The 25,682-nt window shown below is 40.5% G+C and overlaps 2 protein-coding genes and 1 pseudogene across 3 annotated transcripts; 1 reads left to right on the plus strand and 2 right to left on the minus strand.

The window, feature by feature from the left end:
* The first annotated feature begins 4,954 nt into the window (after window positions 1–4,954).
* On the plus strand, window positions 4,955–7,927 carry LOC130203961 (uncharacterized). The gene is made up of 2 exons (XM_056430431.1): window positions 4,955–6,210; window positions 6,346–7,927. The coding sequence occupies exons 1-2, from the start codon at window positions 5,927–5,929 to the stop codon at window positions 7,925–7,927; spliced, it is 1,866 nt and encodes a 621-aa protein (XP_056286406.1). The 5' UTR covers window positions 4,955–5,926.
* Window positions 7,928–17,352: 9,425 nt separating this feature from the next.
* Window positions 17,353–19,250, minus strand: LOC130203577 (peroxiredoxin-like 2A; annotated as a pseudogene).
* A 339-nt stretch (window positions 19,251–19,589) lies between these two features.
* On the minus strand, window positions 19,590–23,083 carry dydc2 (DPY30 domain containing 2). 2 transcript variants are annotated; one of them, XM_056430204.1, is made up of 8 exons: window positions 22,756–23,083; window positions 21,655–21,780; window positions 21,233–21,391; window positions 20,796–21,011; window positions 20,543–20,698; window positions 20,139–20,246; window positions 19,861–20,007; window positions 19,590–19,736 (listed from the first exon to the last, which is right to left on the minus strand). In XM_056430204.1, exons 1-8 carry the CDS (start codon window positions 22,900–22,902, stop codon window positions 19,710–19,712), a joined length of 1,086 nt encoding a protein of 361 aa, XP_056286179.1. In that variant the 5' UTR covers window positions 22,903–23,083; the 3' UTR covers window positions 19,590–19,709. The 2 variants fall into 2 exon arrangements, with proteins under 2 accessions (XP_056286179.1, XP_056286178.1); XM_056430203.1 differs by having other exon boundaries at window positions 21,233–21,403.
* Between the last annotated feature and the right edge of the window lie 2,599 nt (window positions 23,084–25,682).

Below are 25,682 nucleotides of genomic sequence, written 5' to 3' on the forward strand. Positions count from 1 at the left end.
TCAAAAAAGTTTCTGTTTATATGAACCCGCATAAATACGCCCCCGGGCGCCGTCATAACTATGCCAAACCTAGTCGGCAGTGTAACGAGAAGGATAAACACATGCAAACCAATCAGAATTCTCAAGACTCGAGACCTCCGAGGAGTATCCTCATGTCACGGAGGAAATAACTCGGGCGCACTTGACAACGAAAATGAAGGCAGTCGACACTGGACGTAGGAGCCAGTGTTGCCAGGTCCGCGGTTTTCCCGCAGAATTGGGCTACTTTTGAAGTGTTGCCGCGGGTTGAATTTTTTGTCCGCTGGTTCGGGTAGACCTATTTTGCATGCAAATTACATGAATATCTTTAAATAAAAATCCATATTTTAAATGAAATAATTTATTTATACACAAATCCTACCAAACTGACTCCAGATCAGCACGTACACACATGGACATTGGACACGTCCACATACACACACTTTAAAAGCAGTGTATATGGTTTGGCACGGACATATTTTGAGTTCTGATATTGGGCTGGTTTTGTCACAGACCTGGCAACCCTGGTAGGAGCGGCCAAACTAAATGTAAACATAGGACGCTCACATGACGTGAAGCATTTTTAGTCGCATACTGTGACGTTTGACAACCTAAAACTCCGTTTGACCTAGTTCACACGCAAACACAAAAACTGAGTCTTCAGAAATCTCCACTTTGGCCGGAGTTTTTAGAAATGATTGTTTTCCGTGATAAAACCTCCGTTTTTGTGTAAATGAAAGGCCAAAACGCATGAAAATATATGCATTTTTCCATCGTGTAAACGGGGCCTGAATCTCACGATTTTCTCCTTACTCAGTTGGGCCCGTTTGGACCTGGATGACAACATGAGCGCCGCAGCGTCACATTCACACTTCCAACTCGTCGGATCATGTCAGTCGCTCGGCGGCCCGATGCCCCTCCAGCGTCGGTTTTTGACGGTAAATTGAGAATATTGACCGATGTGAAAACACGTCGATGTACTTTTAGTTTCCCGCAGGATAGGACCGGCAGAACCTTGAACACGAGGCCCGAGTGTTTGACAAGAAGGTCGACAGGGAGCTGCTCGGCCAAGAAATAGTCTCACTGTCTAACTGTCTAACTGTCTTCTCTCGGTAGTTTCCTGTGTCATACGGACAGAAATCTAATATTTCTGACATATTGAACCATTTATTAACTAGAACGGGCACTCGGTAGAGCGCATACCTTCGCATATCACAACATTGGGCATTGAATTATGAACATGTTGGCATTAGTTGCATGCCAATTGGATAAGGTACATTGTGCTACACATACATACTTTGATATTTGTAATCAAAGACAATGGAGGACATTTGCAAACGTATAATATATGTATATTCTTTGGGAACTCTTAAACAGACTAGGTGATTATTAAATAATGAAATACAAACACGTTATTATTCCCAATGTAGACCAGGTAGTCGTAGGAGCGGGATACACATGATATATAGCCAATACATAGCAGAGAGGTTAGAAATCAATAAACAATACTTTACCCTGAATCGGTCAATAATATATGTTTAAAATCAATAGAGCGGTTTCCTGGTATTCCAGATCAAAGCAACCAAGTAGACATAGCTGTATTTTGAAATACAGCCTGAGAGATAAAGTTGTGTTTATGCGTGCATTACAACTGCATCAAGTGAAATGTGACAATAACACTGATATTATATGAACAGATGACACAAAATATGACATCAATACGTTATATATAGTTGTCGGCCGGTGTATAAATAAACACAAGAGGACACCATACAGAAGTCTCACAGTAGCATTGCAATGATAAGACACAATGGAGGGACAGAATGTTGCTGTTGTAGTTTTATTTTGAACCAAATAACCAAATAATTTAGAGTCAGCAACAACCAATATGATCAGACAGTATGGAAATAAAAAGACTCACACTGATTAAAAAAATAAAAAGTCTTAACACTCTTAATGTGATACCTGACAAGTATCAGCTTCCAGATGAACACTGTAATCAGTTTATAACAACTGTTATGACCCAGTTGTGTACCTAAAAATATCTTACTAATGTAAAGAGCAAGCTGACTTGCTGCCTTTGTGTATTAGTAATACGTGTGTGGCTATAAAAGAAAAATGCATATTCAATTTCCAAGATGAAAGGAGCACATCTGCTGTTTGGGGGGGAATTCATTTCCCAGGATCCGCTGTGTACGCTCAGCGATCATTAAATAAAGGAACTTAAGCTTTACACTTTTGGCCTAGTTTAACCCTTGGTAGTATTCCAATCTTGAAGGGCTTGACTGGATGCACTGTGTGCACTTCATGGTGAATATCTTTCCTTGAAAAAAAAAAAGAGGTGCATTTGTGCTGCCCTCTCCTCCGCGAAAACAAGAAGTGGGCAAGAACACTTTAAAAGCTTTTATCACGTCCCATTCTGGAAGTGCAGATGAGAGAGGAGAATTGGTGTGACACAGACAGAAAGTAATGGGAAGCAATTGGTGCCTACAAGTGTGGAGGAGAGAGGGATTAAACTAATTGTAGGGCACCTAATAAGAATAGGCAAAACTGCATGGGCTACGTGATTTGTAATTAACCGCCTAGAAGTGCAAAAGCCACAGTGAACCGTTTGGAAACATTCTGAAATCTGAAAAGGACATAGTCCAGTTTGGACGGAGGGCGAAGAGGCCTGGAACGGTGGATGTGAAAGGTAGGGTTGCCATTATGCAGTGCATTAAAAAAAACACGCAAACATACATTACAAATTACTTTTGTTGGAACATGAAAGGAAATAAGGACATGTGATGTACTTGTGATCAATTTGAGTGGCCTCTAAAACTAACTACCCAGTTTATCTTAGCTGTATTTGCTAATATAGTTTTACATTGAAGTCTCGTGGGCAGGCCCGGGGTGGGTAATCGGGAGAATCGGGAGAGTTCCCGGTGGGCCGCTTCACTTCTGGGCCGGTCGAGAATTTTATTTGTTGACATTTGTCACGTTAGTCCATCTTCTCTTAAAGTGGGCTACACACGTTCCGCATTCTGACACCGCAGCCTCTGCATGGGTTGTACCATGCGAGGAAGTTCACCCCTCCCAAATAATAGAGTTGGTTCAGTCCATTATGGAACTCAACCAACTCAGTTTGGGAGAGGAGAACTTCACCCCTCCAAAATAGAGTTGGTTCGGTCCTTTGCCGTCTTTTCCAAAAAGTTTTCTCAGCTACGGATAGCTGGGCCGGCCCGACCGCAACGATACGCGTCAGGGAGGATGGACGGGAGGAAGAGGGCAGGAAGGGCTGAAAAAGCCAGGTTGAAAAAAGGAAAGCCATTGGAGGAGGATGCTGCCAAATGTGCCAAGCTTACAGATTTATTTTCAAGAGGAGAAACACAAGTGGCAACTGGTAAAGAGAGACAAAGGCCTAATGATTAGCAACATAACTATTCGGCTAACGTTGTAGCCTTGATTAATATCATTGTAGCGTTGTCAACCTATTCCCAAGCAATATATTAAATTTAATTAAAATATTAGCCTTTTTATATCACCCAAAATATGGTGATCCATAGACTTTGCAAATATTGATATATACTATTGATATTGAAGTATGCCGTAATATGACTCTTAATTTTTCTTTGTAGCTTCGGAGCAGCAGATAAGACAGTCTCCTGCTGAAAATGATGAGCCCGACATTTGCAATGAGGAGGCCATGACTACAGGGACAGGTAGAGAGGATAACAGAGGAAACAATATGAATTAAAGTTATATATTCTAAGAAAGAGCAGTACAGTACTTGATGAACCAATATGCATTGTTTGCTCAGAAGTGGGTGTAGTAAAGGAGTAAATCACCACTATATAATACTCATGCAGAAAAATGATAATGACAATGACCATGATGGCCCCCATGAGGTCTCACTCCAACAAATCTGGCCTACTGCCTCATCTGAGTCTGACACCCCTGCTATGCCCTTCTGCCTTTTTTAATGTTGTGCATATTTTTTGTTGACTTCTCATCTTAAGTGGATTATTATTGTTGTATTTAACCGTTACATTATTTGTTGGACCATGGTATTAATAAAAGAGCTACAGGATAGTAAGAGCTGAACTGTTGCTTCATTTATCCAATTTCCACTACCATAAAAAAAGTGGGCTGGTCTTGAGCCTGCAATTCCCGGGCTGAAAAGTGGCCCCACTCCGGCCCTGGCTTACACTCACTGTCCATTAGCTAGTCTATAAACAGACTTTGTTCAGGCGTGTTTTGGCGCTATATTCCGCTTATTACATCCAGTTGCGGTTAACGGGTGTGCGGTTGCCAAGAGAGGCGCGCGCGTGCAGTAGCGTAGTTATAACGGGAGAGCCGCACGGGCTCCCCCCGCAATTTCATCGAGCTGAGCCCTGCTAGTCGATTGGCAGACGTTGTTCAGGCGTGTTTTGGCGGTCACCTTAAGATTGACTCCACCCCCCCCCCCCCCCCCCACACACACTGCTCACGGGTCGCCTGGCAAACGATTTGAATTGCTCCTTAACGAAAGTTGACGAACGCATTTTGGTCACAGGGCGGGCGACATTGATCGACACTGGAAAGTCCGAGTTACAAGTGAATGCAGCATGCCCGTGCTTTCTGCTGAAGCTCCGTTAAGGTGTTGTTGAAACGTGCGGGTTGCACCCATGTCATTAAGAGACACATTTTACTGTTTGTAAAGCCAACAACTGTTTCCCTGGGTAACTGTGTTGAAGATGTGCAAGAGGGCTGCAGCAACAGTAAGGTAACTTGTCACTAAAGCCACTGTTAGCGGGGGAGTTATAGTATTCTACACTAGCTAACGCGAAGTGATTGGTGTACGACGTTAGCCTACATGTGTAACGTTGGTTAGCTAGCAGCGAGCTATATATTGCATGTAAAGGTGGTGGAAGGAAACGATAAAGTCACGGCAGTGAAAGCTAAATGTAGGTGGGTCATTCCTAGCATTCAGTGCCATTTAGGTCCCCAACACATTATATCATATATTTTGCATGTAAAAGGTCAAATGCTTATTTTTAAAAGCTTGGTTTTACATGTTTATTCCCCTCTACTATAAAACATCAATGTTATTTTCCCAGGATATTCAAAATGCTAAATAATTACTCTGATTTTAGCACAAGTAGGCCAAATTGCTGTGTCCCAAATCATGTTTGCTCAACTTCTCTAACGGATATAAACAAAGAAATCAAACAAATACAAACAAATTCTACATTTGTGTCACTGTTATGTAACCCTTTTATTGATATTCATCAAAAAATAAAAATGGTAATTCATTTTTATTGATTAAAGTTTTTTAAAAAGTGTGTGTCCCCTGTTTTAATGTCCCCCCTGTTACTGTGATTTGAATCCCTCTGGACACGCCCCTTTACTATGCTACTATTTGTATGACTCAAGAAGAAGGATACATTTTAGGCGGGAAAATCATCTTCAAGAAGCAGAGTAAGTATGCACTCTTCCTTCAACAATTTTTTAATGTTTTTTACTAACTTAACTGTTGCGGTAAAGCATAACATGTCCACCCTGTTATGCTCATTTTTTGTGGAAACTGATCAAAATGTTTACATTTAGAAAAAAATGTGAATAAAGCTATCAAATATCTTTCTCTGATGTCACAAGTGCTAGCTTGATCATCATCAGACATGTAGCAATAGCCAAGTTTAGCATACAATGTCCACCCTGTTACCGTCCACCCTGTTACTATGTTTCACAGTAACAGGGTGGACATACAGTAAGGGGTTGTTAAAAGGCTAGATGATTAACTATTTCCAGCATGTGCTGTTATGTATTGTTTGTTTAATATGCATATATGTTATATATATATATATATATTACATTATATATATATATATATATATATATATATATTAAATTATATGATATCTAATGGTATGAATGTATTTATCAGGAAATGGCAGCGTTGTCTAATGCAGAAAAGCAGCGACGCTACAGGGCACGAAGGGATTCAGACAATGAAAGAAGGAAGCAGTACCTGGATAAAGAGAAGGCAAAGTGGAAGAAAGACAGAGAAGAAGGGAAAAAAAAGAAAGTGTCAGACCTCAGTGAAAGAGAAAGGAGAGAACAGAGAAAGAAGTGGCAAGAAAAGAAGAAAAAGCTTAGGGATAAAGCAAGAGCCAGCGTAATGACCACTCCACCTCGAAGTCGAGACAATGCAGCACAACAAGGGCCCTCAAGGTTAGAATAAAGTTATGGGTTAAATGATTTGCAGATTGTGTGTATCTGGATTTGAATTATCTTACATGATAAAGCAAACCATTTTGTGTTTCAGTGATTGTAAATTGTGACAATAAACTTTTTTTTGTGTTATAGGCAATACGTTGTTGGACGGAACAATGTCAGAAGGGGGAGAAGGAGGCTCCAGAACCAGATTGAAAAACTGGAGGCCACATTGAAGAGAGAAATTAGAAAAATGTACAAATACAAAAAGAGAGACCAGCGTTTGGCTGGGGAGAACAAATCCCCTCGGTCTAGGGTGAATTACCTGCTTCGCAATCAAATAGTTAAGGACACAATTAGAAAAAGATTGTTATTGCAGGAAGCCATAATTGAAGACATCAGAAATAAATACAAAAACACCCGGAAGGAACGAGAGAAACAAATAATTGCTAAAACAACAATAGGAAAGATTATCGAGAAATACAGGCTGCAGAGGGATGCACAGAAAATTCTTGGCTTTTCAAAAAAGCGAGGTCAAAGACCAGATGGAGCGCTGTTGACATTTGAAAGAAAAGTGAGCAACAGATTACCTGCTGAATGCAAAGCAAAAGTAAAAGCATTCTATTTGAGAGATGACGTCAGCCGGATGACAACGGGACGAAAACAAACTGTCACTCAAAAGAAGACGAAAAATCAAAAACGTTTGCTAACTGACACGATGAAAAATCTGCACCAGAAATTCCTTTCTGAGCATCAACATCGGGTCTCTTACTCGTGTTTCTGCACCTTGAGACCATTTTGGGTTGTGGTGCCAACAGAAGCTGATCGAGAAACCTGTCAGTGTAAAACTCATGAGAACCTACAGTTCATGGCCAACACTCTAAACAGCCAAGGCATGTCAGCTACAAAAAATATTGAGGAAATGGTAGATGCAACCATGTGCAATCCAAAATCCAAACTCTGTGCATACGGCGAGTGTAAAGACTGTGTTTACACAACACATAAAATGCTGAGAGCTCCTGAAAACATAGAGGTAGGTATTACCCAGTGGTCTTTGGAAGCCAACATCCATAATGGAGAGGAGCCAGGGAAAAGGTCAACAATCACTGTCAAGAAAAATGTGATGACAACAGAGGATGGACTTGCATGTGACTTTCATGACCGACTGTTCAGATTTAGAAGGCACATATTTAACATTCGGTGGCAGTATGGAGCCTATAGACAACTAAGGGAAAACTTGAGGAGCAATGAATGTCTAATTCATGTAGATTTCAGTGAAAATTACTCCTGTAAGTACTCTAAGGAAATTCAATCTGTCCATTTTGGAGGTTCCCACCAGCAAGCAACCCTGCACACTGGAGTGCTTTACACAGCAGCTGAACTGTCTCCAGTGACTTTCACCACCATTTCACCTTCCAGACGCCACGATCCCCCAGCCATCTGGGCCCATCTTGACCCTGTTTTGGACATGGTGAGGGAGAGACACCCTGATATCAATCGCCTGCATGTTTTCAGTGACGGCCCAGCAACTCAGTACAAACAGAAGGGTAACTTTTACCTACTATCTCAAGAGCCGTTCAAAAAAGGCTTTCAAGCCGTCAGCTGGAACTTTTTTGAGGCCAGCCATGGAAAGGGTGCTCCAGATGGTGTTGGGGGTACCCTTAAAGATCTGCTGACAGAATTGTCAAACATGGAGAAGATATCCCCAATGCGGAAACCATGTTCCACGAGTTAAAAAGTCGGGCACTTCAGTGGAGCTTATTCTCGTGGGAGAAGAAGAAGTTGAGAAAAAGGGCAGGAAATGTTGGATGGGCGCAGCTTGTGCCTGTGAAAGGAACTATGAAAATTCACCAAGTCATTTGCCTCTCTCCAGGGATTATCAAATACAGGGACATAACCTGTCTTTGCCAGGCTGACAAGGGCAAACTGGACTGTCCGTGCTATGGGCTGAAGGAGGTGAGCTTGGTAGAAGGGCCGATTCAAGAATGCACCAGAGAACCAACCCGGCCTGAGGTCCTCACTAAAGAAGAAATTGGGCAGTGGTGCATCATTAAGTATGATGGTGAACCCTTCCCAGGAATCATCCTGGAGGTGGAAGAAGACCTGAAGATCAAGTGTATGCATAGAAATGGCATTAACAAATTTTACTGGCCCAGTCCACGAGAAGGCGTCAGTTGGTACAGAGATGACCAGATTGTATGCCTCATTACAGAGCCGCAACCAATCAATAAGAGGTCTGTCCAGCTGGAAAAGTCTGTTTGGAGTTTCTTAGAGAAGCAACTGGGTTGCTGGCTAATGGAATAGATCGGTTGATGTATAGATGGAGAATGTTGGTACTACATATGTATTAACTGTTGAATATGTTCATGAATATTGTATTGGGTGGACTTTTATGGTTGAAGTTTGGAGTATACGTATTTGTCAGGGCCTGGGGGATGCGGGGCGGGTGGGCTGTTATTGTTAATTATAATAATTCTTGTTAGTATTCTTGGTAAAATGAAATGTAATTAAATAATATATAATATAACATTTTGACACCATTAATTAAATGTAGCCTAATGTTTAAGGATTTATGTTCTTAATTAAATATGTTATTGTATTCACTGATACAAGTCCTCCCTGTTACGTCCCGTTTCTCTTGTGTCCACCCTGTTACCTGTGTTTCTTTTTATAATAATTAAATGAAATGAACAAATATGACCCATGTCTTTGTAGTCCTTTGCAGGGAATGATTTGACAAAATTAATTTACTAAAACATGCCACATTCCAATTAAATTATGTTTTATTCTAAAACAAATGGGTTGAACTTACATTGTGCCTCAAAATAGTAGTATTTTTCGAAATAATGCATTTAAAAAAAAATGTTTTGTTAAATTATTTTTGACAGGTTAAGTAAGGAACATTTCAGCTGTTAGATAATTAACATTTATAATGATTGTGTAGTCAAAACACTTTTTCATAGACATGACAATGTCTGTAACAGGGTGGACGTTTTGCCTCGTTTGCATCCGATTATTAGGTCACAATTATTTAAACATAATATCCTGAGCTTGACCAAAACCTTTTTCTTATACTTTAACAAGCCATCATTCAGATTAAATAGAAAAAAACATGGAAAATTATGTTTTTTTATTTTTGATCAACCTAGCTGAAATGGCACCGAATGCTAGGAATGACTCAGGGCTTTTACACTTCGGTTGGTCTTTGCTACTCCTGTGTATTTAGTTAATGAATGACTAGTGTCGTTGTAACTAAGTCTTGACAACACAACACACTGCCAAAGTTAGTTCGGTAAAGTTGGAAAGAGATTCACAGATTAGGGTTTCCCGGATAAATAACTCATTAGCGAAACGGTGTTAAAACACAAAGGACACGTCTCTGGCAGACAACAAGCTAACCTTCATTTGACCAAAACGGGTGGTTCTCCGAGCTGAGCGAATAACGTTGGTCTCAATGTGCGGCCAGCTGCGAGAGTCGTGCGCGCAGGGGCGCAGGGACTGTGCATTGTGGAAAATACATACTACACAAATATCTAATAGCTTCATTATTCTGAATATTAGCATCACCGAAATGATTTCATACAGTAATCTGAACTGCCATAGTTAATGTCACATACACGCGACGCAACGTTAATTTATCCAGTGGTGAAAGTCCCCATTAAAGCTGCAGTAGCACGTGCATACCTCTTCAGCCTCAGAGAATGCGCAAATTAATTTGACCTTTTATATGCGCCTCTTGAGCTGTCAGCTACAATAAGATGCCTGTAAAAGATATTCAAGGTGTAATCTCAATCTGCAATTTATGTTAACATTAGACAGGGGATATTGGTGGTCTTGGCTATCTTCTTTGACCTGTATAAACTCCTCAGGAAGTATGACAAGACAGCTATGTTTCCTTATGTTTATTTCAATTTTTGAATTTGTTTATGAACATGGCCTCAAATATATGTATGTACATGCATTTACATGTATACAAATAGTGTGTTTATGTATATGTATATACTGTAAGTACAACTTCCTTTTAAATTTCTTTGTCCTTTTCAGAGAAAGTGCTGACCAATGGTACAATTATATGATAATTAATAGATTCTCCCCAATTAAAATTATTTCTTGCAGATGCAGTGGAACTGTAAGCAGTGCATTTTTTCAGCAGATAAAAGAGGACACTTGTTAAAACACTATCGCCTAAAACATGGGGGCTTCACTTTGCAACACCAAATACCATGTCTTCATCAGGATTGCTTGTGCACTTTCAAATCTTTTAATGCACTCAAAGTACATTTATCTGTGTGGCACTCTCAATCAGAAATTCTTTTTACAGAGAGCCAAGTAAGTAAGACAACAAAAATAGTACTGCCAGGTGGTTGAAAAGAGTGTTCAAAGTCATTCTCATGTTAATTTAACTAAACTGGTTGGATGTATTACACTTGCATGGAGCTGCAAATATGAGGGAATAATCCCAACTACCCATATCAACTTAGTTTTTACCTACAAATGAACAGTGTAATAACGTAGCTCTTGTTTGCAGATTTTTTTATTTTTTAAAAATTTCTACAATGGTCCAAGCTGATTTAGTCGCTGTATGTTTTTTTGCTGTGTTCTAGTTCAACCGGATCTCCACCACAAACCTGCATAATAACTTCTTTGATGCTCTGGACCGCTTCACATCCCGCTTTGTAGCAATCTTCAAGTCCAAGAAAGGAAGCGTTGGAGAGACATTGGCTGAGTTATTGCAGCAAATTTATTTGCGGGTAAGTCTGTACTCTCAAACAAACGTTCTTATGATACTTGTTTCTGACATGTAATGTAATGTAATTGTCACATTGACGAACAGCTTCGTACTGTCAGATTTTAATGTTGCATAACAATGAACTTTTTTCAAATTATCCACTTCCAGACATCAGATGTGACAGCAATGCGGACCCTCGTACTCCGAGGCCTCCCTGTTCTGCTTGGTGATGACCCAAGTCACTTCTACCACACCTGCTTTGTAAGTTCTTATAATTGCATCTTATCCTCAACATTTGTGTGAAATTGTCACAATTAGCATATTCATTCTTGAGTTATGGCCAGAGTTTTATGTATTGTAAGGTCACAGTGACCTTTGACCACCAAATTTCAACCTTCAATTTGAAGAAATGTTCTCTCCCAAGGTGTATCTAAGATATTATGTTTACTAGAATGGTGTGTATGCGTGTGCGCGCATCTGTGTGTGTGTTTGTGTGGAGCTGTGTGGACACACAGTGACAATTTACATTTCCTTGTTGTAATGTTGTTGTTGTTTGGTCTTCCACAGGATCGTGACAGTGGTGATGCCTGGGCACAAGTACCTGTTGGGGTTCTGACTGTCATCGCTGAAGATGTGCCCCTGTCTCCAAATCAACTCCACCTGGACCCAGTGTCAACTGCCATTATTGTTGAGGGAGGTATTGTGATGGATGATCTCCAGAACCTACCTCACACACTTTGCCTCTTGTTTGGGCTATCGTATGCCTTGCACTTGAACTACCCTAAAGCCATGAAGAACACATTCAACTTCATTCAAAGAGTGATGCTTGGCTTGGGCAAGGACAAACTCCCACCAAAGCTGCAGACTCTTAAAAATCTGCTGTTGAGTTAATTGGTCACGTTTACGTCTTTACATTTTGCACTTGGTAGCTTGTTTGTTCCCGACCAAGTTTGGCCGATAAACTGCTTGTTGTTATTGCAGAATGTATGCAGCTGTAATTTATGTTGGCAGTGTTACATAATAACTAGGGGTGGGCACGTTAACGCGTTAATCTTGCGTTAACGCATCAATTAATTAACGCCGACAATTATTTTATCGCACGTTAACGCAGGTTTTATTATTTATTTTATTATTGTAAAAGTGTGTTGCTCACAGGCTTTTATTTTGTAAAAGTCTGCTACTGATTGCTGCGGAACCGGAAAAGAAAGTCATTCGCGGTTTAACAAACATGGAGAGGAGTACGGAGATTTTAAATGGCCATTTTCAATTTAAAGTTCTTAAAGACGGCGGAGTCGGCAAAAACAAAGTCATATGTAACCACTGCCAAGATGAATCGTCTTATCACCGGAGTACTTCCAGTCTTAAATATCATTTAAATGCTAAACACACCGTTGATGCCAGCAAATCATACAACCAAACACAGTGGAGCGAGGCTTCAGCAGACAACGCTGCAGGGAGGAGATCAACCAAGGCAAGAGAAGCGAACCAATGCCACAGAGAAGTGGAGAGCTACAGATTGCAGGCCGGTTAGTTAGGGTGACCAGGCGTCCTCTTTTCCCCGGACATGTCCTGCTTTTGAGATCTACAAAATGCGTCCGGCAGGGATTCCAAAAATGGGATTTTGCTTCGTCGGATATTTGTGTTTCTCTGGGTTTTCATAAACTAGTATTTACCCCTTACAAGTTTTGGAAATGGTATCTCCCTTTACGTTCCACCTTCTTGCGTGAGCTCTGACGGTATAGAGGACAGTCATTGGTCGACCGATCTCAGGGTTGCCAGATACACGATAATTATCCTCCAAATACAACCATTTTGAGCCTTTGGTACGATACTTCACCATTTCCAATCTGGCAACACGGAGCACCTTGCCGCCTCCACTAGTTCATTGTTGTTTGTGCGGCATGCTATAAACTCCTACCAGCGCCGCCGCTCCCATAGCGCACTACGCGCTGAGTGTAGGGCACCACGTCCTGAGGGGGCTCCACAAAATAGGCAACTAAAAAAATCCTCAGTTATAATAATTATAATGCCGATATTATTTCAGTCTAGAAATATTAGGCACCTTTTAGGCATGTATATCACAAAACAGGCAGAACAAGAGAGATGTTTAATCTCAGCAACATTTAAAATAGAAGTGCGCTCTACACTACTTTTGAATTAATTATTGGATTTTGCGTATACAAATGCGATTAATCAGTGAAATCATGCGATTAATCACGATTACAATTTGTAATCGTTGCCCAGCCCTAGTATAAAAGCATCATTTCATATACTGCCGGGTTCTGTTACTTCCTCTCCTATTTTCTATTTTTGTCAATGAAAATCTTGTAAATAGAAATGATGCATTGCTTTAGTTGGATTATTTAGAGTGAAGATATATGTTGGTATTTGTTACTGATGGTTGCCAACTGACATGACACGTTTTGCCACGTCGGATTTTTTGTACGATAAAATATCTTTGTGGTCATTTAAGCTGTTTGGCAAAACAAAAATATAATCGTCTAATCGTTTATCCGTTATGAAGATTAAAAATGAGCACTGGCATTAACTAACAATATATTAGACATTAATTATTAAGAATCAACACAATAAGTCAATATAAAAACTATAACATTGTAGTGCATAAGTCTCAACCATTAAAGTTGATTTATAACCCAATATCAACATCATAACAGTGTTTGCTGACCCAGTAGTTTGGAATAAAAAGACATATTTAGATGTTGCTGTACATGTATTTATTAAAATCAGGAGATAATCTAAATACTGTACACAGTTAACATGAACGTACAGTATTCCATGTGACAAATGAAAGAATTATTATGTCTCGTTCAGGCTGAAGCGTCCGTCTTCTTCACAGCTGCTTCCTGTGTGGGCGGGGCGGGCGGTGGACGGGTCGTATTACTGATACTTCTGTAGTCTGAGTGAGGGATTACTTACTCACGCCCACTAAAAGAAAGACAATCTGGTCCTGTGGTCCTCCCTCGTCATCTTCTTCGTCGTCGTTAAGGAGATCCTGGTAGACTCTTCTGTGTCACAGCAATCGATACCTAAATAAAAAAGTATAACCACGCCAACCAGCCTTCCCCCGCCAGGCGCGAGGGAAGGCTGTCTGGAACTTTATCAGTCCTTTATCAGTCGGGCTCCTCCTCTTCCTGCTCCTCCTGGTGGACTCTTCTGGTTTCTGGGGGGCTGGGGCCGGAGCTGCTTCAAGACGTTCCACAGCTAAAGAGAGGGTGAGAGGACAGGAATACCAAAGGACAGATACGGGAGAACATTCCTGCCAACTGCTATAAGACTTTATAATAAATCATATCCTCCTTAAATTGATCAATAACCCTTTCACTGTATTTACACTCTGTAGACTTTGCATTTTCTTTATCATCTAATTTTCTTAAATTGAATATTTCCTGCTCTGCTATTTTATTGTATATATTGTGTGTTTACTCTGTAACCTTGCTTCTATAACCAAATGTCCCCCTGTGGATGAATAAAGTATCTGTTCATCGCTCTATCTATCCGTCTGTCTGTCTATCTATCGCTCTATCTCTATCTATCCATCTATCTATCGATTGCAAAGGATCTTTTCACATACAAGGAATGTGTCATGGCGGGTGGTGCAACATTAGACAATAACAATCAACAAAGTGCAAGAATTGTAACATTACATTTACAGTAGAATATAAAATAAAGTGCACATACAAACCAATAACAGTACTTTAAACAGTGTAGTGTAAGTTTTAAGGGACAAGTGTATCACTAACCTGATAACTTACCTGCGGGCCAGTCTCTGGCGGAGTCGGACGATCTGGCGGAGCTGGCGGAATCGGAGTCGGATGTGTCGGATGTGTCGGAGTCGGCGCCGGAGCACGTCTGGTGGTAAAAGGGCCAAGACACGCAACAAAGCCACACGCGCATTATGAAGCTCAATGTCCGCAATGATATCTTCCTGGACTAACCTGATGGCCGCAGGGAGGCCAGGAGCTCCATCGTAGTCTCCACCAGCTGAAGGGAAACATTTAAGGATTCTTCATTCAATAAAATAGTTCTGGATTACATTGAGCAATAATAGATTCAGATTCCAGCTGCTAATCTATCAGTTAGCAGGTCAATATACAACTGTTTAGACTCGTGAGCCACACCTTCCAGACTAAACAATGTTTCATATCTTCTCACTTTCCCCTTTATAAACCTTTTATTGTGCGACAGGAAGGTTAATTGTTAAAGAAATAGTTCATGGGATAGTATTAAGTAAAAGGGGCAGATGTTTGTTGAATAAGTGACGTTTCAGTCAAACAGTCAAAACAAACCAACTCATTCTCACAATCAGATGCGTCTCTAACACACCTCGTGCGATGACGTCACACTGACGCATGATTCTATTTCAGTATTAAGAATATCTTTTTTCAGAAATGTCAAGGTAAAATCTGTCATTTGATAGCCTCTAAATAAAATAACACTGTTTTAAATCCCCTACACTAATAGTTAACACATACCACAGATATCCAGTGACTTTTAAGACATTCCGGTCCTCAAATAATCATTTTACAAGGAGAAACCTCCACCACATCTGTATTTTTCAAACAGGCCCCTTGACATTGTGAACTGTTCAACTATAAACTCAAAAGGTTTCACTTATTTCTCAACTGAGAACACTTTTATGGATTTAAGGGGATACGTTAATAATAAAAATGCTAAATTAAATGTAGAAATAGTCTTACCTCATCGTCCAAATCACAGCTCGGTCCCTTCAGCAGGGGCTCGTCCTCGGTTCTCGGTCGTCGGAGGGCCTTCCTCAGGGTCTCAGGTCTCTCGTAGTCCGGATCTCGTGTAGTTCTGTTCGCCAACAAGTTTTGTTTCCAACAAAAAGTCTTAAGCAGTGCAAAAGTCTCAGAGTTTCCTTCACAGGTCTGGGTTCACAGGAGGGTTCACTGGTGAGGTCCGCTCGTGTCAAAGTCCAAAGTGCAAAGGGCAGAATCAGAACGTCCGCGGCCTTAAATACCCTCGGTCCGGTTTCCATGGCATTGACTGACGTGCGTGCGTGCGATTGAGCAATACAGAGGCATTATTTATTTCCCCCATATTTTTTAAATATATATTTGATTCATACGAGTTATTATTATTATTTTAATTTTTATTATTTGTAGTAGTATTATTAAAAGTATTATTATTATTAAATTATTATTTCTCAGTTATCTGTTGCTATTCAGTAGCTGTATGAGCTGTAAAGCCAAACTGTATGCTAGATGAAATATATTATATTACATATTATAATCTTATTATTTCAGAAGGACCATGTAGTTAAAACAAATGTCACCATTTGATGCACTGCACCAGATTGTACTTGGCAGATGGATGAGAAATAGATGACGCGGGCTTGCAGGTGTATGGTCTTCCGACTAAACTTTTATTCATTCACACACACCTGGAACATCTGTATGTAGACACACCTGCACAGAGTCAATACCCAGTATCACACAAGTACAATATATCCAGAAATTAAATGACAACATGAGTTGTTCTTCTTCTTTGAGTTCGGGCAACCTATTATACCACGTCTTGGGGAATCGACACAACTGAACATCAGAAATAGGATATTGTAAATCGACAACTGGCACATCTCCGGCTCAAGATTTATTTCCCAGGGACGTAGACACATTTTTTCTTCATTAATCAGTATTTAAGAATAACACTTACTCTCTCTGTCATCAATTCCCCCCAAATGTGTTTAGATATCTGTCGGGGCATTTATTTGAGTTCGTGAGAATTTCGCCTCGACATGCTCCGCGGCGCTCATGTCTTCAGCTCTCACGACACAATGTGTTTCAGGTGTTTCGTAACAACCAATTACTTGCTCACTTCAAGTTACAGTGATCAATAGAAAAATCATTTTGCCAATAGGTGCCCTTTTTTTGGGTTTGAGCACCTGCCCCCTAAAATGTCTGTGCACGTGCCTGCATTTATATATAATGGTGTAACACAAAATATAGGAATACTTTCATTTATTAGATTTAAGTTAGATGGTGTGCATAACATGTGTTTAATTGGAGACTACCCTTTGCACATGTGCCAGATTTCGCACGCCGCCTTCTTTGAGCCTTTTCTCCTGACTTTGACCTGACCAGATGCAGTAAGATTAACTTTGGTAAGTGACTATTTGTTTTTCATAGTTTAGAATGAACCTCTCTACTTTATTACTAGCCGTTTGAGTTTCATCCAAACAGTGATATTGATCCAGTAACAGGTGATAATTCCTGTTTTTTTCTCTCTCAATCCGAGACGACAAACATCAATAAATATCAAGTTGGAAAGAAAGGCCCTGTGGGAAACAGCCGGTTGGCTCTGAAAACTCCCAAATAGACTTCAGATGATTTAAATCTCAGCAAGTCCAACAACATCTGACCAAACAGTGCACATAATAATAATTAATAGACTGTAGATCACAAGGAGTTTTATTGGCCAAAATGTTCTCGGCGCCAAAGATAACAACAGCACAGAGTAATACGGGGAACCGAGTGTTAGATATCAGATCTGCTTCCTCTGGGAGTTTAAAGACAGACCATCATTAACACACTCAGGACCTCTTACTACACAGCCAAACACCAGAATAGGGTCTAAACTCTGTTTTACCAATATGCTTTTCTTATCCTTTAGGGTTATAAAAGCATTATTTCCTCACTAAAGGCATGAGCTCTTGTGATACTCTTCTGGCAGCTCGGATGACATCTTGAGCGTTGACTTTATCTCCAAATTCAATCTCCCTGTGCTCCAGAAGAATTCCCTGTGGGAGGATTAAAAAAAATAATACATAAATGTATTACCTACATTGAATGCTAAAAACTGTCAGGACAATGTTTGACCATATGTGGTTTTACCTCCTCTCCTCGGCCAATGACGAAGACCCCACCGAGGACAAAGCCCTCTCCCAAAACGTTTCCCATGAAGCCCCTCTTAAAGGCCCGCAGGCCGTTCAGCCACACCCCGACGCGCAGGAACGCGAGAAGACCCATCTTGCGCTCACGGGGCCCATAAAAACTCCTCTGCAAACGAAAGCAGATAAACAAGAAGCCTTGAAATCATTCATGGAGACCCAAACGGATTCCGACAGATACTGAAGGACTCGGAAGGGAAACGAAGCACAAGGCACAATTCATTCGAGGGGAAGAGAAAAAACCCACCTTTTCATCCAAGAAAATCTCGCCCTTGAAGTATAATCGGAAGTTCTGGATCTCAGTGCCGATGTCCTCCTTCACCACAGCGTACAGAGGGACCCCGAGCTCTTCCAGCTCGGGCTTCAGAGAGGACAGCTCTGCAGCCTCCTGCAGCCAACAACAACAACAACAATGTGCATGTAGGATACATAAAAAAAAGGCAAATATATACCAGCACTACTTGTAAATGTGAAGATGTTTTAAGATACTGGTTGTATCGTTATACAACTTTAAAAAAGGTTTTGTTTCAGTCGTCATTTAACATTCCATTGCCCATTTGGTTTAGTCTTTTCTTTAGCTGCATCATGTGCCTTTCAGTAATTGATCCAGTGTCTTCATATTGTTGTGCAACTTAGTGGCGGAGCTACTTCCCTCTCCGAGGAAGCATTAAAACACTGTTCAAACCCACACAACTTCAATATTGTAGAGGAGAACCCAGTGTCCAAAGACCCCAAATGTTGGAGGATGGATTTAGGGTAAATGTTTATAAAACGATGCAGATCAACATAAGGCATATATATCAAATCATTTGTGTTCTTATTCCCTTTGCATGAGGCAAATTCATTAAAAAACATGTAGTCCTGATAGGAAGACAGACTGGACATACTGACATGCCATTACCTCTCTGCACAGAAATCATCCAGGTCTCCGCACCGCCATGATGACAGCTCCGGACCTCTCCCACAGAGACTTTGCCTTCAGGGTCCGTGTTTCTGAGACAAGAAATTAGGTCAAAGGGTAAGAACAGATAAGTCATGCAACAGACTAAACACATTCCAACTGAACAATAACTCCTTTCACACCATTTACGAAACCACTCACATTAACGTCTTAAGTGGATAGAAAAAAAGTTACCTCCTTTCAAAGTTCTCAGTTCAGCCTCCTCCAGACGTTTGAGCGTCGCCTTCAGCGGTGGAGTCAGAAACATGTCGGTGAAGAAGTTCATGAACGCGGTGATGAGGCCGCCGACTGCAGCCACGGCGCGGGAGATTATGTCGGTTTCCATGTCTCTGCTCTGCCCGCTCAACGCGTCGCGGACTCGGTGCATTTAATACTCAGCCGAAGCCTTTTCTCAAACCTAGTCCGGAGATATCGCGCTGACGACGTGATTGGACGCAGCTGCGTCCAATCACGTCGTCATCATCGAGTCTGAGGCGGGGAAGGCAGAGCTGCAGATACCGGAACAAATACATTACGAAACAGTCATTGTGCGCCAGCGTGTTGGCCCTCCTCCTTGGGGTCAAGAGGTCACTGGAGGAAATGTGCACCGTCACTGTGGTTGCAATGTGAAAAAGTTTACACAATAAAATAAAAAATCAGAGCGTTGCAATCTTCATTATCATCTTGTTTAAAAACCCTCTTTACAAATGCATGCATTGGCTGTTCAGATTTAATCAAACAAAATAACTTAACAATTTTGGAACAGAGATACAGAAATAGACATAGAAGATTTGGTGATACCATTTTTATTCATTTGCATCTTTTTTGTATTCTCACATCAAACTACACACATAGTGCAGCTATAGAATCATTTAAACTTTTCGTAAAAGGTGGATCCTCAGACGACACCGGCTTGATCGCTAAAGCTCTGCTTCTTGTTCTTCTTCCTGAAAAGCAACAACAAATTGTACAATTCATTCAACACTAAAACTAAAGAAAAATGGCACTTGTACAAATTAAGATCAGTTGTTAACGACAAATCATGAATCATGTTGTCCATGGTTGGTCTACCTTCATCTGGACGTGCTCTGCGTCACGCCGAGTATTTTCAGGCTCCTCTTGCGGCCTCTCGCCAGACGCTGTCCCCTCTACGGTTACGTCACTGTCAGCTGGAGCCGAGCTATCAGTGTTCTCGGTTGAGCTTCGACCGTCAGCCGCCTGAGATGATTTGGACAGAACAGCTCTGGTTAAGCATTAAGCGGAAGTACCTCAGTTTGGTCCTCAGACTCAACACCGCCGCCTCCCGCTGGACCTGTTGTTGGTGAGAATCAATAAAAACGATCAGACACCTTTTCCTGGTCCTCAAGAGGTGGGGAACCAGATTCCCGTGTCTCCTCTGGTTTGGTATCTTCGCTCTGTGGTGCCGACTCCAATTTATCGGTTTCACCTGCATCGACCTGCCGGTGGGTGAAAAGGTGTGTCATGTAAAGAATTAGTAGATGCGCCTTCTCTCAGCCTCACTCCTGTCTGTATTTTCTTCACCCGAACTGAAAATAAGGGGGAATGAACATCTTCTTCCTCTCCTCAGCTGTTGTTTTCTGTCATCATAAAGTTCAAACTATCTTCAGCTGACTTTGCCCTCAAATCTTCTCATCTATCCATCTCCTTCTCCTGATCTTTCTCCTGCATCCTTCGCCTTCCTCAACCTGCACGGCAACCTCAATCCTCGTGCACGCGGCCATTACTTCATCACCTTCTCTGCGTCTTGAGGGTCACGAGGGCTGTGTTTGTCCTGTATGTTTGGGGTCAAGTCGTCAGCGTCTTGGCCGGGAGTCGAGCGTAACACTTCAGTTGCGTCAGTTTGATCAGCTTCATCAGCTTCATCAACTTCATCGGGTTCATCAACCACCTGCAGAGCAGATGCAAGACAGAAAAACATAAGTAGGTGTTTTGTTGTATATCGTAGGAGTGAAATGGTGGTAGTGTAGTAGAAAGTGTCTCATCACCTTCTCTTTATCTTCGTCAACATCTTTCTCTTCTGTCTGATTGGGGATTGCAGCTTCCTCTTCCACGCCACCGTCACCCGTCTCCACCTCTGTTTTCTCTTCTTCCATTATGTTTTTTTCAACAGGCATTTCTGCGGACTCCTGTTTGACCTCGGTGCTGAGGGCCTCGGAGGTTTTTCTCCCAGGCGACTCTGGACCGGCCGCGTTATCTGTAATCTTTAACCGGCAGATGCGACTGCCTCATTAAGCCGCTTGAAGACACTTGGTGGACATCTCCACACCACACGAGGTGAGTCATGCATTTTAGAATAATCAGAAAAGACCTCATGAATCAAACCCAAAGGTCAAAATCAAACCACTAAAGGAAGGAACTGCAAAAGATCAGGGGAGGCACCACCACCAGAAGCACACATATTTTAGATATTTTTCTCCATCACCTGCGGTTCAGGTTCTTTTATCTGAGATTCAGTGTGAGCTTCGTCTGCATCCTGCTGGTTTTCTGGATCAGAGGGTTTTGGTTCCTCTTCGGTCCCAGGCTTGTTGTCCTCAGCGGCTCCTGTTGTGGCTGACGGGGGCCCATCGGGCTTCTCAGAAATCTGTTGATTTTGCTCAAGATATCATGCAAAGTATGAAAAAGGACGCACTCCAATTGGATCACATGCAGTACATTAAAGTGATGGGCATCATTCACCTTCTGAAGGCTACTCGTAACGAAACAATACCTGAAAATGTCTTAACTAAACAAAAGGACTTCATTTCTCCAGCAGAACAATAACTGGGTTAGAAGGATTGTTTAGATTAATTCACACACTAGCTTTGTTATCAGAAGTAAAAAAGGAGATTTTGTCACACAACGTACTTTTGTTTTGGACTCCTCCAAGGTCTCTCTGATCTGATGCTCCTCCTCCCTCAGCTTCTCCTGGTGCAACGCCTCCTCCTGGGCTTTGGCCCGCTCCTGCAGCAGCAGCGCCACGGTGGCCTTTTTCTGCAAATAACACAGTCTGTGATTGAGAAAGAGGAACTGACTGCACATATATTACCAACAAAAAACAAAGGACACTTTTGAAGGCGTTCTTAAGAATTTGACCTTCTGACCTTTAATTTCAAAGCACCTGAGGGAGCCGTAGATATTCAGTCTGAGCTAAAGTTAAACGGGTGACAAGCACTCAGCTTGAGGAGCTTAAGCTGTCTCAGTCTGTATAGTCCTTAACCCCAGTTCTCAAAACTGTCAGTAAATGTATGAAGTTTCATAGTGAGCATCAGTGTTTCTTGTTGTTTCTCTAACCTGGAGGTCGTGGGACAATACATATTCAGATAATTTACTTTAGTAAAAATATCAATCCTGCACTGTAACATAAAAGTAGTGCTTTACAACTAAAATCCTTGCATTCACACTTTGTTAAAGTATGTGAGTTTAATTAACTAAGTAAGGTTTAAGGAACTGCAGAGTTGGTGATGATCCTCTGTGTTTTTTTCCACAGAGCACAAGTAATCATGTGCTCCATTGTCAAAAATAAAGTAGTGATTATAAGCTTTGGAGGCAGACTATCATTATACATCATGGACCATTATTTAAGATTTTGTAATCAACATTTTAATGTTAACGGTAGTCTAACCACTTCATATATCATAAGGAAATTACATTTTATTTCTAAATGCATTGTGCTTAAATCTCCTTTATATTATTGTTTTTATTGTTATGTTATTATTGTATTGTTTCTGATTGGATTGTTTCTGATTGGATTTACCTCGCAGTCATTGTTTAACCATGTAAAGCACTTTGGTACTGTGTTTTGAAAAGTGCGATATGAATAAATGTCATATTTATTATTGTTATAATAATAATAATCATATTTTGTATTCCCATCATAGATTTTAATTTTAGTTTTAATCTAGACTTCAGGAAAATAGAAGTACCCCAGACTTGTTTATAAGTACAACACTTGGTGCAGCAGCTTACCTCCTTCTCATATTCAACATTTGAGCTGAACTTGTAGAGCCAGTGGGCGAGATACTGGATGGGGTTCACAGGCCGCTGCTCGGCCACCTCAGCGAGCCCGTCGGCTAGACACTTACCCAAGTGCCTCTTTATGTACTCGGAGTCCATGTTTTTACCTGCTTGTTTGTATTCACCCTAACTGTACTTTCTGAGTGTATGACATAGAATACGGATATATATTTTGTGGGTTAGCTTAATATTAAGAGCTCTAAATATTTCTATTTTTTCCTGTGTATTATTTATATCATGGGCTAAATCTAACTTATTTAACCAATATAATAACGAAAGAAGGAGATCGACCAAACGATCCTCTTTCCAGGATTGTCCGGATGTATCGTGCGTGTCTCCGTGGTAACGGGGAAGTAGAAACCACTTTTAAAGAAATGAGGGGGTGCCACAATTCTTTTAAAGTGGTTCCTACTTCTACTATTATTTATACTACTACTACTACTACTACTACTACTACTACTACTACTACTACTACTACTACTACTACTACTACATCATCTACATCTACATCTACTACTACTTCACTTGGACTGTTCCTTCTCCCCACAGTGGTATGTTCCGCCCCACCGGTTTCGTTCACGAGAGCCTTTTTTTCTTTTCTCCAATTAACCCCCCAAAAGTGCTACTAGCTTTGTTTTGACCGTTGTGTGGGTCCATTGAACTGTACGTACGTTAAGTTACATATTACTATAATTTATGTATCGTATGTTCATAATTTTTTTAATAAGTATTGCTTCTATTCATTTCGGCTACAGCGGGTCATGTTAATTTGGTCCACTTAAGAGCAATTAATGGTAAGTATCTGTCTTGTTAACTTTCATCGGTCAATACTAATTATTATGGTGTATTAGGACTTGTCATATTCATATTTATGTCTTAGTAGGCTGTACATTTGAGGAAATATGTCCATAAGTTACTATCTATTGTATTCAGTCTTTATTCATGTTATCCAGTTTGTGGGTTATGACCAGATAGCTTGATTGTTAATTGCTGTCAGCTGTTTACTTTAAAGGCATGATTTAGGTAGCTGTAACCGTTGTGGCCTCATGGTTCCACCTTGTGGTAGTTCCTTGTGATGTTTGTTTTTATTTTGTTTATTAATCCTCCTTGTATCACAAGTCACACACACTCGGAAACTAAATATATATTCCTGTACCCTCGGTCTGCCCAATGCAGCTCAAGTTTTTCTTACAGAAATGTCATACAATCATTTGCACTTCACTACTGATACTACTCCTCTACTCAATTAAGGTAGATATAAAGGTACACTTTGCAAAAGTATTCACCTCATTTCGTGTTTTTCCTTTTGTTGTTGTATTACAATTTATTATTGTTTGGGCTTTATGTAATGGACTTACACAAAATAGTAAAACTTGGCAAATTTAAATGACAAAAAAAAGATTTAAAGAAATTATATAAGATCAAAAACTAAGTCATTAAAAAGAAATACAGTTGAGGAAGCTGAATTTGTTTTGGTTGTCTGATGGTAAAATGTGGAGTTGGCTTTTTAATGAGGAGATGTCTGCCTCAGCATGATTTATAGAAAATAACACTTAATCAATAATATGTTTTTATTATGGAAATTAAATGTTGTGAGATCTTTTCTTTTTCTTTCTGTCTTTGAATCTGTTAAACTGTTTGTGGTCTACATGGTTTTTGTTGTTTTCCAGTGTCTTGTCAGCCCCTATGGGTTTGACACCAATTATTGTGCAGGACACTCAACTCAGCTCCTACTAATATTAATAGTGTTAAACATTATAAAACTATTCATTGATCACACACATGTGTTTACTAGTTTACTATGTACATATAACATACTACATGCATCAAATACAATTGGCATGGAATAAATAAAAGAAGTATCAAGCAGACACAAACAAATTCATTAACAAATTAAACAGAATTTTCGCTTAATAAAAAGCAGATTTGGAGACATTATGTGTAATAAGGGATATATCTGAATGGTAAATTATCATTACCTTCGTCACAGCTGGCAGGGGCAATAAGAGACTTTACACCTTTTTTCTTTGGGCTGACAAAGGACTAGAGTCTTATTATTATTGGTTGAAATTCTATGAATGGAAAGCATTCAGTTCAAAATGACCAGACCTATTCCTTCATTAAAGGTCAACAAAGTGACATGAAAACACTGTAAAGATGTCCCAGAACTTACCCTGACAGCCCAGCACATACATGTTTGTTCAGGGACAGTTTTATCCCCATGACAACCCAGACTGAAAGTCACTTTATGAGACTGTAGAACCTTTTTCTTTATATATGTTTAGTATCTTTGATAGTGACAAAGCCATGGCCTGATTTCTTTCATATTTAATGTATTCTTATTCGCGCCCTGCCCTCAGACTGGGACAGATTTCTCACACGGGGGAGGAGACGGTGGGGAAATTTGCAGCAGGCTCAGTTTCCCAGAAACCGATGACACCCAGTTAACATTTGTAATCACGGATATCATTTTCCTTGTATAATCATACTGCACACCTTTCAGCCAAATATAGCTTTCACGTCGAAGGGAGGACTCGCCCAATCAGAACGAGTGCAGTCGTTAGCCTCTCACTGCATGCACAGAGGCTATTTTAGCAAATGTAAGAAAAAAATCTATAGTTTGACCTTTCAAAACTCTCACTAAATCATCATTGGGTGGATTGTTTCTCTCATTTGTAAGATAACATATAAGATACTGGTCCTGATGCAGTGTTGGCCCAATGAGGGAGTAACTGGTAATCTCCACTGGCATTAATCACTAGATTGCATTTGTTTGTGCTCACAAGGAATGATCAAGAGTTATCGTCAGATGCAGTATTGTGTTTGCATAAAAGGACTACAGCGAACATCAGAAGCCATTATGCTGCTCTCTGGTGGTT

This window comes from Pseudoliparis swirei, chromosome 13, assembly GCF_029220125.1.
Source record: "Pseudoliparis swirei isolate HS2019 ecotype Mariana Trench chromosome 13, NWPU_hadal_v1, whole genome shotgun sequence".
NCBI classification, from domain to species: Eukaryota; Metazoa; Chordata; class Actinopteri; order Perciformes; family Liparidae; genus Pseudoliparis; species Pseudoliparis swirei.